This window comes from Pan paniscus, chromosome 12 (assembly GCF_029289425.2).
Source record: "Pan paniscus chromosome 12, NHGRI_mPanPan1-v2.0_pri, whole genome shotgun sequence".
Lineage (NCBI taxonomy): Eukaryota > Metazoa > Chordata > Mammalia > Primates > Hominidae > Pan > Pan paniscus.
In genome coordinates this window covers 57,431,992-57,447,696 of record NC_073261.2, presented here as the reverse complement: position 1 = coordinate 57,447,696, position 15,705 = coordinate 57,431,992, and the positions used below count along the sequence as shown (strand labels likewise).

At 38.7% G+C, this 15,705-nt stretch overlaps 1 protein-coding gene across 2 annotated transcripts in view; it reads left to right on the top strand.

The window, feature by feature from the left end:
• The window catches only part of GKN1 (gastrokine-1), a 44,258-nt gene extending 31,166 nt beyond the window's left edge, over positions 1-13,092 (top strand). Inside the window, exons 1-6 of one of the 2 annotated variants that reach the window (XM_003830924.6) lie at positions 6,714-6,767; positions 9,562-9,615; positions 9,704-9,841; positions 10,983-11,093; positions 12,025-12,172; positions 12,845-12,978. In XM_003830924.6, the coding sequence (XP_003830972.1) occupies positions 6,714-6,767; positions 9,562-9,615; positions 9,704-9,841; positions 10,983-11,093; positions 12,025-12,172; positions 12,845-12,939 (600 nt within the window). In that variant the 3' untranslated portion in view covers positions 12,940-12,978. Of the gene's footprint in view, positions 1-6,713; positions 6,768-9,561; positions 9,616-9,703; positions 9,842-10,982; positions 11,094-12,024; positions 12,173-12,844 lie in introns of those variants that run through there. The other variant, XM_063595071.1, reaches the window with a different exon arrangement.
• The last annotated feature ends 2,613 nt before the right edge of the window (positions 13,093-15,705 follow it).

Here is a 15,705-nt window from a genome sequence, read left to right as displayed (position 1 = left end):
CATTGCGGTGGGCACCTGTTATCCCAGCTACTCAGGAGGCTGAGGCAGGAGAATCGTTTAAACCCGGGAAGCCGAGGTTGCAGTGAGCCGAGATCGCGCCATTGCACTCCAGCCTGGGCAACAAGAGTGAAACTCTGTCGAAAGAAAGAGAGAAAGAGAGAAAGAGGAAGGAAGGAAGGAAGGAAGGAGGGAAAGAAGGAAGGAAAATCACAGCCTAATAGATATCCAGCGATTCCATCATATATCATCTCTATACACATTCTATTTCAAGGTGAGTCATGAAATTCTAAATAATAAAGTGTATTTACATTTCTAAAAGGTATATACTTATTTATATACTTTCCTTTATATGTGCTTGATGGTCCTTTATGAAAAAGCTAAATCAAATTGAAAGGTGTGTCAATTATGAAAAAGTTAAGTGACTACGTTTTTAGGGAAACACCCATGGCCGCTACCTAAAATATTAATTTACTGGGAGGAGCTCAAGGCTGTTGAAAAGTGTGGGTGTGGAAAAGAGAAAAGAACCTTCAGACATGCAGGGAAGTACTGGGCCAAAGAGAAAGGGAAGTTTCAAGTGTCAGTTGGTGAAGATTAAATCCCTGTAATATCTTGATCTCAGTGTGTAGTAAATTGTAGGTTTTTGATAAGTTAGATAATCCTGAGTCAATTCTTCTCTATCTACTGTGATTAAATGAGATATTTAGCAACCCTAAAAGCAAATCTGAGCGTGTTAAGAATGCCATAAAACAGTCTCCTCACAACTACTGAACCTCCAGTTCACACCACCTGGCTCTGCTGCTCCTCTAGGCTGGAGTGGCCTGACCCTCTCTCTCTCTTTGTCTATGTCAGTCTATCCCACAGGACTCAGCAAAAGCCCATATGCTGCATGAAGCCTCTGTAACCACTCCAGCTGAGAGATGGCACATTCTTTTGAATGTCTGTCTCTACTGCTTATTTGGCATAAAGGCAAGAGCACAGGCTCCAGGGTTATGTGACTGCAATCACTCCATTCTTACCTGCCATGTAACCTTGGACAGGTCAAAGCCTCTCAGAACCTCACCCTCCTCTCATCTTGCTTTGGTGTGTCTATACTACGTGTGTGTCTTGCCTCCCATCAGGACTAGCTATGCAATTTGCAATGCCCAATGCAAAATGAAAATGTGGGACTCCTTGTTCAGATAGCAGGGAAAAAAAGCTTTTTCCTTTCATCCATAGGTTATCTCTGTCTCTCAACTTGTGATGGTGTTTTTGATTTGCTATTTATTGTCACACACTCCCTTGGGCATAGGGATTTTTGCAACATAAGTGGCCCCTGCAACTCAGCATCTGGGTATATGTGTCTGACCTCAACTCTTCCTGTACCTCTAGCCGTGTACTACCAGTAGAGAGAAGTAGAGGAGTGGTGATCAAGAGCCCATCCAGGGAGGTGGGCATAGCAGGATGACGTGTGAACCAAAGCTCCAAGCAGGAAGAATGCAAAGGATGAAAGGAATGCTCCGTTGTCCCATTCACTCCACTTAGAAAACAAAAATTCAAAAATAAAAGTATGAGGATTTTCAAGGTGGCAACTGCAAAGCACTAAACCCAAGTGTGGGCCTTCTGCGACTGCACTAGTCACACATCTATAAAGCCAGCCCTGCCTCTCGTATAGATTTCAGGATCTTGGAGTGTGAACATTGTTTGTTTTACATCTTTAAATCTTCTGTAGCACTTGTGCTTAATTGGGGCATGGCATTGGCTGCAGCATGATGCATTGCTATTAACGGGCTATTTTTCAATAAGAGAAAATGAGTAGGGGGTTGTAGGCCCAGTGACCCATTTCTGAGCAAGCAAATGATAGAACTTTCCTGGCATGGATGAGAGGTTTTTATTCAAATCCAGTGGGACCTCTGAAGGAAAAGCGCACTCCAGAATGAATCCTGATGGATACGTTTTATTAAGCATTTCCAGGAATTACAGACTAGGAATGTAGGTAGGGAGAGAGCATAATTGAATAAACATGGAAACTCAAAATTCCCTGAGGCACCCTTGAGGATCCAATGTCACCATCTGAAGATGTGTTCTTTCAGAAGTGAAAAGATTGCATATGTGTGTATTGTGTTCTATGTAAGACGTAGAAAAGGAAACCAATTCTGACCAGTCACCCTACAGAAAACTTGATGATTTACAAAACTGTGCTTCATTGTTCACTGGCCTTAGGGCAAGTCCTTTACTTTGGCCTCTTCTGCCAGGGAAGCCATGGTGTGGCGGCCTGGGGTCCTCGCAAGGCCCTGGCTCTAGGCACTGCTCTGCCAGCGCTAGCACTTTGGTTCCAACCATTTGGGATCTTATTCTCATCTTTTAATAAGCAGTTTAGTCATTTCCCAGCCTGATTGCTGTTATTTAATGAACACACCATCAGTATGAGTGCTTTTACAACATTATCTCTAAACCGCTTCAATATGAACACTGAACAAAGTATAGTGTTATTATTTCTGGATTAGCCAGGACGTAATTATAAAGCAACATGTTGCTATCACTTTATGATTTCTATTCCTCATATGGGCATACTTTCTTTAAATCTTTTTCAGAACGAATTGTTTAACCAGGCTTGATTGTCCTTCACGATGATAAACATGAAGTTATTGGTCAGCGTTGTCTCTACTTCTACTTTCATATATTTCATACACATGATGCAATTACTCAGGAGATCTTCTTTTAGCAAGATTTTTCCAAACCCCATTTATATTACTCTATCACTCAAGGTAACAACTAATCTTAGGCATAATATATCACTGCCTGCCCCTGAGGGGATCCAGAAGGTTTGGCAAACGCAATTGAACAGACATACAAATAGCCAGAGAAAGCCAGAGTTATATGTATTTTGGAAGGCAACGGTCCCAGAGGAAACAACAAAAATATCTGCTCAGTAATGCAAAGTGCTCCCTCCACTCTGCTGTAACTCGAAAAGAATTTCTCCCCTATATAAAAATAATTATGTATTAAGTTTGGATTTTCTGGAACTTGAAGCTCCTCTAGCAATAACTATTAAAACGTTATTTTACATGTTTCTATCGCTATTTTTTAGACATGTCATTCCTAGCCATAAGTACATATGGAGGCTTTGATAAGGGTGTGTCACTGCTGCAAGCACCAAGGCTGTAGTCACCGGAACCATCATGAGAGTCTTAGCTACAGGCTGGGAAATCAAGACCAGAGAGGGGCAGAAATTTCTCCACAGCGAAGTGTATGTATTCAGACCTCATAACGAACCACTTGACTGGGGACCATCAAAAGGACCATCAGACTGGTGTGCAGTTTGCTCAGAAAGACAAAAGTAAAGGCAAGGAGACTGAAATAAAGTCTGCATGAAGGGACTTCCACACTCAAACAAATAAATTATCATTTGCAGGCAAATGGACTAAGGCCAGTTGAGTCCTAACTATCAGAAAATGGAGAGCAAGAATGAAAAGGAAGCCAAGGTTACTAAGGGCTTCATAGGTATTAATAACCACTAGGTCAGCCCATTAACAGGTCTGTACAGAGACGGAATCTTGAATGAGAATATTCAATGATTAAAATGTACCCTATAGGCAAACATTCCCTTCCACTCAGAGAACAAGAAGGAATGTGAAAAGTCTGATTTCTGTGGGAAAGCACTTTGGTTCCAACCATTTGGGATCTGATTGACATCTTTAAATGAGCAGTTTAGTCCTTCGCAGGCCTCCCTCCAGTTGCACACAGGAGCATATTGCACATGGGATGCATCCCGTCTGCTCCACACGGAGGGAGTTTCCACTGAGCACAACACAGGGTGTGGAGTAGAATGAAGCCTTGGGTGTGTGTGCATTGTGAGATAAGATGACGATAGAGGCTTGTTTCTTGGCATGGCCCAGCATCAATCTCTGTAGGCAGGGCAGGCTCTATTTACCCATGGGCTGATTTGTTCCACACTAACCCCAAGCCACAGAGGTCACACCATCAACTGAGACTCCCTCAATGTGTCATCACAGCCAGTGTAGGGCAGCCCCTCTCAGGCTGGCACCAAAACCAGAAATGACTAAATATAACGCACTTTTTATCCTGTAGCTTAACATCTCCTTTACGCAAGTAAAATTTTTACAAGGGGCCTACTGAGCACCATATACGTGTCTGCATATTTTAGATTCTATGGAGGTGACCAAAAACATTGGTATGTTCTGTCTTCCTGGGAAGACATTCTTCTTCAAGGGAAGAATGAAACATAAAACACAGTTCTCGGGGCAAAAGTCTTGCTCGTGCTTCATTAGGACTTTTGGCCTTGGATGAGACCAGGATTGAGGTGAGGGTTGATCCCCACCTTGACCCCCACACTCCCTCTCCCCCAACCTCCCACACCACAGAAAGTACAGAAAAAGAGGTTTTTCTGGTTGTAGAGCCATTGAAGTAACAAATATTGTATAAAGGAGGAATTTCTTCTCTTTTACCCACAAGAAACCTAAGGCCTAAAGCAAAAAAACAAATGACTCATTGAAAGATGGGAAAATAGAATCTAGGTCTCCTGGCTCCCAGCTTCATCCAGTAGCTCCCCAAATGGGTTTTCAAATCCACAGCGCATCCTCAGAGGTGGCACAATTTTTTCACTAAGGCAGGGGTCCCCAGAGTTGTTATGAGATGTTAGGACAAATAAATAAAAGAAAAAGGGAAAACGATCAGGTTCTGTAGTCAACTAAGATGAGAAGAACCTGGATGAAACAGAGATGTTTCCCCTATAAATTTCTTAGCCCATTTCATGTGTGAATGTGAATTGTCAGTCTCTAAAGGGGGGATTATTGGACCCTGAACTCTACCTATGTATCTATGTATGTGTGTGTATCTATGTGTGTATATGTGTGTATGAATGTACGTATGTATGTATGTATCTATCTGTCTGTCTGTCTGTCTGTCTGTCTGTCGTGGAACATCTTCCAGACCAGCATTTCACAGGTCCACTGCAGAACCTCAGGCCCTTGTCCTTGGTATGACATGCAAAATATGTGCTTGGCACTGCACCTGTGTACCAAGATGACTACTGGTGGCTGAGTTGAAACGTAGAGACCATGCTACCCACTCATTGACTTCTCAGTGACATGAAGTTTCCTAAAGCAGATGAAGGCCTCTTCACACATGTCTGCCCCTTACTCCAGGCTTATTACCTTCTGTGGATAAAGAGTGAGTTTGAAAGAAATCAGTGGACACATTAAAAAATATCCAGTAATACTGCAGCTGTTCTAATCCACTCCTACCAACAGTTTTGAAGAGATGTTGATAGCAAATCAAGCTTTATAACCATGTGATCCCATCTTATGATTTCAATCCATGCACAGGAGGAAAATTGTGGGCACGAAGTTTCCAAAGGGAAAATTTATAGATTGGTAGTTAATGAAATACAGTTTTCCTCTTTGGCAAATTTAATTTACTAGCTTCACTGTATAGGAAAAAGCAGGAAAAAAATTAAAACCAACTCACCTCCAAACCTGTTTTGAGCTTTTACTTATCTGCCTAATTGATAGTTTCTACTCTCTGCTTTTGATGAAAGTATTTTTTATTATTTTAATGTAACTTCTGAAAACTAAATTATCTAGAAGCAAATGAAAAGATATTGCTTTTATAGTTCCCAGAAGGAAAAAACAAACACTAGGAAAGTTCTATCTAGCAGATGGGGGAGACGTGATGGAGGCAGTGATATTTGAGCTGAGCCTTGAACAATGAACAGGAGTCTACCAAGCGAGAGGCTAGCGGGTGGCCCTCCAAGATAAAACAACAGCATGTACAAAGGCATGGAGACATACTCATCTTGACTTTTCCAGGAATGGTGGGAACGCTGGTGGAGCTAGAATGTAGGTACATAGCATAAAGTGGCAGATGGGAAGCCTTTGGAAATCTTATTACGTAGGACCCTGGATGCCATTCCAATGACTTTGCATTTTCTGTAGGCTGCCAGTGAAATTTCCAAGCATGATAGAGTCATGTCTATCTATGCACTTCAGAAAGACAACCTCAGGGTTAATGAAGAAAATGCATTGGAATATAAGAAACTGGTGACCAGAGTGATCAATTGCATGACTGTTGTGAAAGTCCAGGTGAGGGGAGCTGTGGGCAAGGTCAGAGTTGAGAGGCATTTCAGAGATAAAATGACAGTAACTAACTGGATGTGAGACTGAGAAGAAAGGGCTGTACCAGATATATGGTGCTATCATTAAGTGAGCTCAACATTGCAGAAAAGGGATAGGTTTGGTGGGAGTTGCTCACAAAACATGTTTAGTCTAAGCAAAACCATTGCCATGGGCTCAGATAAAAGTTAAGAAGTGGAAACCATTCCTACATTCCTATAGGAGCTGCTATCTGGAAGGCCTAGTATACACGTGGCTTTTCAGCTGTGATTTTGTTTGATTTTAGGGATTATTCTTTTTCTGAATCTGAGCAATGTTAGCGTGTAAAATACTCACACCCACAGCTTTGACTGGGTGAGAAGTTATCATAAATCATATTGAGTTTGTTGTGATACCTTCAGCTTCAACAAGTGATGAGTCAGGTCAACTCCATGTGAAAGTTCCTTGCTAAGCACGCAGATATTCTGAAAGGTTTCCTGGTACACTGGCTCATGGCACAGACAGGAGAAATTGAGGAAGGTAAGTCTTTGACCCCACCTGATAACACCTAGTTTGAGTCAACCTGGTTAAGTACAAATATGAGAAGTCTTCTCATTCAGGTCCATGCTTGCCTACTCCTCTGTCCACTGCTTTCGTGAAGACAAGATGAAGTTCACAGTGAGTAGATTTTTCCTTTTGAATTTACCACCAAATGGTTGGAGACTGTCAATATTCTGAGATTTAGGAGGTCTGCTTCTTATGGCCCCATCATGGAAAATTTGTTTTAAAAAAATTCTCTCTTCAAACACATGGACACAGAGAGGGGAACAACACACACCAGGTCCTGTTGGGGGGTGGAGAGTGAGGGGAGGGAACTTAGAGGACAGGTCAATAGGGGCAGCAAACCACCATAGCACACATATACCTGTGTAACAAACCTGCACGTTCTGCACATGTATCCCTTTTTTTTAGAAGAAGAAATAATGAAAAAAAATCTTTTTTCTATTTATATAATCATGGCATTTATAAGCATCTCTATAGAGAAGGATAATTGTGCTGAGATTAGACAGCTGTCTGAGCACCTCACACTGACCTATTTTTAACAAAATGACTTTCCACATCACCTGATTCCGGTCTCCATGCAGGGTAAGCAGTTCCTACGCCCTAGAAAGTGCCGATCATCCCTCATTCTTGAATTCCTCCTTTTATTTACCAAAATTCCTGAGCATGTTCAGGAAAGATGAAAAGCTTATTATCAAAATAAGTGGCTGAGATAGACTTCTTATCACATTTGTTACAGTAAAATGGGTCTCCAAGAAAGAAAGATTTGCCTTGGGCTCTAGCATGGCCATTTATTTAAGAAAGCATCTGAAAGATGAAGCCACCACAGCATCTCTCCTGTGGTTCCAGACAGAAGCCTGAGAGTCTAGGAGGAGGTGGACCGAGAAACCCTGCCAAAGTAACTAGTAGTGCCGGGTTTCTCACAACACGATGCAAACAGGCTAGAATCAGATGACTATTTTCATGTTTCGACATACTACACACTGGAAAACGTTACGGCAGACTCTACTTTATAATGGGGCTGCAAATGTAAAATGATTACCTAGAACTAGGTCCTCTTAATAGCAGCAAAGTTTAAAAGGGTCAGAGGGAGCTCCAGACACAGGTTAGATTTGATTTCTCTCCTAGTTCTGCTGTAAACAAGAGGTATAAGTTTGGCCAACTCACTTAACCCCTGAAGCTCAGTTACCTTATCTGTAAAATGATTGCATTGTACTAGGTGTTCTCTAAAATTTCTTCTACCTCTGACTTTTTAGGAGACTAATTTTTAACTCCTTTTTAAGCTATTGGGAGAAAAATTTAATTTTTTTTTTAAAGTTACCTTGAATCTCTAGAGCAGTTCTCAAAACTATTTTGTCCCAGGCAAAGGAAATGAGACTAGGTACCCAGAATGAGGCACCCTGCATAAAGCTCTGTGCTCTGAAAACCAATGTCAGGGACCCTGTGATAAATAATTAAACCAAGTATCCTGGGACACTGCTAGTGACATCGCCTCTGCTGATCACTCTTGCCAGCCAGACACTCTATCCTTGCTTTCTCATCATTGGCATCCAAACTGCCTACTAATCCATTGCTTTGGAAAGTTTTTTTTAATAAAAAGATTATTTCTATTAGGAAGAAAACATCCCAAGTTAAATAGGAAAATTAACTGAAATCATTTTCAGATGTGATTTTTAGCACTTATGGCCATTTCAAACCATAGTATTCATTTATACTATGCTATTTATTGTAAAACTTCTTTTTTTTTCCAAGGAAAATAAGATAGTTTGCTTTATTTTAAAACAGTAACTTTCTTATATTGGAGCACTGACCAAAATTCAATACTGATACAAATATGTTACCTAGGAGGTCAAAATACATGCCAGGTGAATTTTCTGAATTTCTCTAAAGAGAGAATTTTAAACCTTATAAAACAATTAGAAACAAGTGAGTGAGAGGTGAACATCAACAACCTGTGTAACATAAGCCACAGTACAAATTTAAGCTGAATAACCAAGCCATGTCAGTTATCCCAAATCATTTTTGTTAATATTTAGGAGGATACACATATTTTCAATAACTTAAAAGTGAATCTTTACTCCTGTCTCTTAATGCTCGAAGAAGTATAACTTTCTTCTTTTACTAGATTTAAGTAATCCAAATATCTACTCAAGGTAGGATGCTCTGTCATTAACTATAGCTGAGTTTATCCAAAATAGAAAAATCATGAAGATTTATAAAGCATTTAAAAAATAATCATTTATAGCAAGTCCTTGAAAGCTCTAAATAAGAAAGGCAGTTCTCTACTTTCTAATAACACCTATGGTTTATATTACATAATATAATTCAACAAAACAGCATTCTGACCAATGATAATTTATAGGAAATTCATTTGCCAAGTATATGTTTTATTATAAAGTTAATATTTTGACAAATCTTAAAACATTTTAAACTCTATTCTGACATTTCCAGAAGTATTATCTTAGCAAAGTCATCTTTATGATACCACTTATTAAACTGAAGAGAAACAAGATGGTACATTCTGGGTTTTACTTTAAAAGGGATTTGATTTATCACTACTTGAAAATTACATTTTCTTCCTCAGTACTGGATGGCAATGAGATGAAAGCAGCTTTCCTGGCTCTCAACTTCCCTTCTTCATCAATTTTTCCAGCGTTTCATAAGGCCTACACTAAAAATTCTAAAACTATATATCACATTAATATAATTACTTATAATTAATCAGCAATTTCACATTATCGTTAAAACCTTTATGGTTAAAAAATGCAAGGTAAGAGAAGAAAAAAACACATTGAACTAGAACTGAACACATTGGTAAAATTAGTGAATACTTTTTATAAGCTTGGATAGAGGAAGAAAGAAGACATCATTTTGCCATGTAACAGGAGACCAATGTTATTTGTGATTTCAGATTGTCTTTGCTGGACTTCTTGGAGTCTTTCTAGCTCCTGCCCTTGCTAACTATGTAAGTCTCACCTTTTCAAGTTTGCTACCAAGATGCATTTGCAAGGAAATGTGGTATTAAATCACTCTCAATCTCTTATAAACTTCAGAATATCAACGTCAATGATGACAACAACAATGCTGGAAGTGGGCAGCAGTCAGTGAGTATCAACAATGAACACAATGTGGCCAATGTTGACAATAACAACGGTTGGGACTCCTGGAATTCCATCTGGGATTATGGAAATGTAGGTAGCCAACGTGCAATTTTCACCTTATTGTTTAAAAATACGATTTCTTTTTAACAAAAAATGTGCATGTTAACCATAAATAAATTAAAAATAAATTCTAATTACACATAGCATACAGTTATAAGTAAAGGTGCCCATTTTGCTCATCCAATTTTGTTCCCTAGAGATAACTACTGTTAATAAGTGTTGCATGATCAGTTAAAATTCAAACCAACAAACACTATGTTCAAGGGATTGTGGGTATATACAACAAATATGAACATCCTTTTGCCTTGCCTGCAGATACCCTCAATAATGCTGAAAGACTTATACAACATTACTGCTTCCAAAGCTTAGACTATCTCACTTTGTTTTCAAAGGAGGTTTTACGACCTTCTAAAGAGATTGAAATTGACATTTCACCTAAAACTCGGGAAATGTAAATGACAATATTAATTGGTAAGAGAGGAAAGAAGAAAGAAAGAAAGAAGGAAGGAAAGAAAGAAGGAAGGAAGGAAGGAAGGAAGGAAGGAAGGAAGGAAGGAAGGAAAGAAAGAAAGAAAGAAAGAAGAAAGAAAGAAAGAAAAAAGAAAGAGAGAGAAAGAGAGAAGGAAAGAAAGAGAGAAGGAAAGGAAAAGAGAAGCAAAGAAAGAGAGGAGCAAAGAAAGAGAGGAGCAAAGAAAGGAACACTTAGCACTAGTTAGGAGACCCAACTCTGGAATTATCAGCTATATATTTAACAAACGTTATACTTTTAAATAGCAAACTCTTTATTGTTTCAATTTTATCTGGTCAATTGGAAAAATAATTTTTGTCTTATCTGTCTTCTTGAAATGTGAGGATCAAAGGAGACTAAAACATGATAGCTTTTAAAGTCTATTTCAGTAAAACAGACTTATATAGAGGGGTTTTTATCATGCTGGAACCTGAAAATAAAGCAAACCAGTTAGATGCTCAGTCTCTGCCCTCGAAGAATTGCAGTCTGTCCTCACAAATGTCAGCAATAGATATGATTGCCAAGCAGTGCCCCATCCAGTGCTCTTATCCCAGCTCATCACGATCTTGGAGTTCCCATTTCTCTCTGCAGGTGGAACTGACTTCTGATAAGAATAGCTCCTTGGAGAACACATGCCTCACTATTTGCCTTCTACTTTAACAGGGCTTTGCTGCAACCAGACTCTTTCAAAAGAAGACATGCATTGTGCACAAAATGAACAAGGAAGTCATGCCCTCCATTCAATCCCTTGATGCACTGGTCAAGGAAAAGAAGGTAAAAATAAAAGGCTTTTTATTTTTGGTGAGGGGAGAGGTTTTACGTCCTTCAGTAAATAACGAGAAGATCACAGTCATTCCCTCTTGACTACAGTATCTTGTAGTGTGCAGCACAAAGGGGGAAGTTATTGGTGATTGCCTGAGGGAAGGCAACTACTGCCACATCAAATGCTGTGGCTCACACCTACCTCTACAACCACTGAGCAAAGCACTTGAAACCTTGACTGTTAGAGGAGCAAAGCTCTGGTCACACCAATAGGAGCCTCAGTACTTTGCCAAGGACATTTTTCTGCAAGAGTTAGTTAGGGTTATTAGATTTAGCAAATGAAAATAGAAGATATCCAGTTAGGTTTGAATTTTAGGTAAGCAGCAGGTCTTTTTAGTATAATATATCCTATGCAATATTTGGGATATACTAAAAAAAGATCCATTGTTTATCTGAAATTCAAATGTAACTGGGTATTGTATATTTTGTCTGGCCATACTAATCCAGGTGAGTGGAAAGAAGAGATCCATAATGTTTTAAAATATTTGCCTGAGTTCATATTCCTATAACTGATAAATGGGTACCTTTCATTGACAAGGTAGAGAAAATAAATAAACTGCATTCTCAGAAGATGATTATTACATAGTCTAATCCAAGGAATCTATGATGACCAAATGAGGTCCAAGTTGCAGAATAAATTAAGCCTCAGACTTCTGTGTTTATGAGAAGCTGAGGTTTCAAACCAGCTAAATCCCTTAGGACACTTAGAAATGCTAAGATATACAGAATAAGCTAGAAATGGCTCTTCTTCATCTTGATTATGGAAAAATTTAGCTGAGCAACACTCACTGTTGGCCTCGTATACCCCTCAGGTCAACAAACCACTGGGCTTGGCATTCATTCTCTCCCATTCTTCCTTTCTACCTCTCTTTTCCACACTCAGCTTCAGGGTAAGGGACCAGGAGGACCACCTCCCAAGGGCCTGATGTACTCAGTCAACCCAAACAAAGTCGATGACCTGAGCAAGTTCGGAAAAAACATTGCAAACATGTGTCGTGGGATTCCAACATACATGGCTGAGGAGATGCAAGGTGAGTAGCATCCCTACTGTGCACCCCAAGTTAGTGCTGGTAGGATTGTCAGACTATCCTCGCGCGTGTCCATAGTGGGCACCAGTGATGCAGGGATGGTCATCAAGGCCAACATTTGTGCAGTGCTTGCTCTGTGCCAGGTACTGTTCTATGTGCTTTAAGTGCGTTAACTCAGTTGGTTCTTCACAGCAATCTTATAGGTTCTATTTTAATCCTACTTTATGGATGAGGAAACTGAGGTACAGAGAGGTCACAAAATCCTTGCCTGGGTCAATTCCAAGCATTTTGGCTGTGGATTCTGTGCTCTTAAATGTGATGGAACACTGCCTTTTAAGTGTGAATCAAGAGTAGACTCGAGTCATATTCAAAAGAATGCATGAATGGCTAAATGAAAGAAGAATGCTAATAGAATCTATTAACTATCTATAGCTCAGACAATCACTTAATTTCTGGACATTCAAAGAACAGCTGCACACAAACAAAGTGTCTACCTAGGGACCTAACTTAATGGCAATTTTCCAGATCTCTGAATTGATTGATTTCATCACAACAAGTAGATAAACCTTGACATTAGCACATAGCTAGTTTGGAAACCCCTACTCCCCCAATCCCCTCCAAGAAAAGAGTCCTTAAATAGACATTAATATAGGCTTCTTCTTTTCTCTTTATTAGAGGCAAGCCTGTTTTTTTACTCAGGAACATGCTACACGACCAGTATACTATGGATTGTGGACATTTCCTTCTGTGGAGACACGGTGGAGAACTAAACAATTTTTTAAAGCCACTATGGATTTAGTCATCTGAATATGCTGTGCAGAAAAAATATGGGCTCTAGTGGTTTTTACCATGTCATTCTGAAATTTTTCTCTACTAGTTATGTTTGCTTTCTTTAAGTTTCAATAAAATCATTTAGCATTGAATTCAGTGTATACTCACATTTCTTACAATTTCTTATGACTTGGAATGCACAGGATCAAAAGTGCAATGTGGTGGTGGCAAGTTGTTGAAGTGCATTAGACTCAACTGCTAGCCTATATTCAAGACCTGTCTCCTGTAAAGAACCCCTTCAGGTGCTTCAGACACCACTAACCACAACCCTGGGAATGGTTCCAAGACTCTCCAACTGCTCTGAAGGCTGCTCTATAGTTGTTGTGCACAGTAACGTTTCAGATCAGCAAGGACAGAAATTTACTCAGAGTCGCATAAGCAAGAAAGGGTGGTTTATTGCAAGGATATAAGAATATCTCAAAAAATCTGAGGGCAAGAAAAGCAGCTGGTTATCAAAAAAACTACATCCAGGAACTCTGCTGACACCAAGACCCAAGTCTGCTTCTCTCCCTGAAGCCACGCGTTACCTCTTCTCTCTTCTTCTCTAAATTTTACTTCCCTCTTTTTCGCATATTGCAGATGGATTTTTTTGTGCTCATGGCACAGAATGGCTGAACCAAATTTTCAGCCTCATCTCTCGTGTTTACATGTCTTTCCAGTTCAAGAGGTAATAATTCATATTGAATCCTGATTCCATTTTCCTTGATCCTGTTTGGCTCAAAGTTAGCAACTTCCATTCACTGATGGCCAGGAAAGTGAAAGGTCTCAGAGAAAATAGAGACTCTAAATATTGTGTATTACAATATAAAACTGTTAATTTTTAAAAGTTGCTCCCATACATCTTTTTTTAATCCCCAGTGCCATAGGGGAATATCTAATCCATTCCCATGTCTTCAGGTGAAATAGCCACAAATAATCCTAACAAATAAAACTAAAGACATTGATTCTCACCATTTGGAAAAATGCTAATATTTACCAGTTTGTATTGGGATGAAACTGCTATATTTTTCCTCATACTGATATTATTTCATAACTGTTCACATGAAGTGCACTATGAGGTTGGTAGAACTTCCAAAATATTCTGAAGCCATGAGAGGTAAAAACTTATCAAAACCCCATCAAAGGTCATGGCCTTAGATATTTTCCTACTGTGAGTGAGAAAGAAAGAAAACTGTGACTCATAAACTGGATACAATGTCATCTACCTGACTTTTGGGAACTGGTAAATCCCATGTTTCTTAGAAGAATTGTCTAGCCCCTATTTCACAATAAAAACTTAAATTCACTAGGAATATATAAAAATTCTAGATTATATATACTTATCAAAATACATAAAAGAAAAATTATAAGAATTGAGAATTTAACAATTATCCTAGTTGAAGATTTTAACATATATCTTTCAATAAACTAGAAATGAAATAGTTACAGATATAAGAAATGTTTAACACAATTAACAAGCTTATGTTAATAAACATATGTAGAACACTGCAGAATATATATCCTCTTAAGCATGTATGAAACATTTACGGCCGGGCGCGGTGGCTCATGTCTGTAATCCCAGCACTTTGGGAGGCTGAGGCGGGTGGATCGCAAGGTCAGGAGATCGAGACCATCCTGGCTAATACGGTGAAACCCCGTCTCTATTAAAAATACAAAAAAAAAAAAAATTAGCCAGGTGTGGTGGCAGGCGCCTGTAGTCCCAGCTACTTGGGAGGCTGAGGCAGGAGAGTGGCGTGAACCTGGGAGGCAGAGCTTGCAGTGAGCCAAGATCACGCCACTGCACTCCAGCCTGGGCGACAGAGCAAGACTGTCTCAAAAAAAAAAAGAAAAGAAAAGAAACATTTACAAATATTGGTCATTGCTGAGACATAAATAAAATCTCAAAAAAATTCAAATGATTGGCATCATAAAAGAAGAAATTTTTATGACCTAATTTTAATTAGGATAAAATAAACATTTTTCTCTAAATAAAACCAAATTACCCATTTGTTTTGAAATCAGGTATGCTAATTCTAAATAATACAAGCGCTAACAAAAATTTCATGAATAAAAGTAAAACACATTTAGAACTGTGCAATAATGAAAACACTGCATATAAAACCTTATGAGTAGTAGCTATAGCAATGTGTAGTGAAAAACTGGTAGCCTTAAATCTTTATTTTATAGAAGAATGGCTGAACATTGAGTTAGGCCTTCAATTTTACAAATGAGGGATAAGCATAATGTATACAAAATACATATGAGGAAAGAAATAATATTGACAATTCAGAAATTAATAAAATTGAAAACAAATGTACAATAGTAGTAAAGGAATAGGGTCAAAAGTTTATAAACTTCACAAGAGAAAATTCCAGACCAAGACGGTTTTTACAGGCAATCTAACAAATACTGAAGATACAAATTACTCTAAGCTTATACAAACTATTCAAATGTATAGGGGGAAAACAAAACCAGGAGTACTTCCAACTCATTTCGTAAGAATATTATTAACTTGATTTCAAAACCTGACATGGATTGTATGAAAAAGTGAAATTAAAGAGTGATCTCTGTCATAAATATAGATGCAAAATTTCTTAACAAAATAATTGCAAATCAGTTGGGCAATGTATACAAAAGATAATATAGCATGATTAGGTTGGATGTTTCATAGCAATCCAAGTTGATTTGATCATAGGAAATAATGTAATTTGCTGCATTAAAAGACA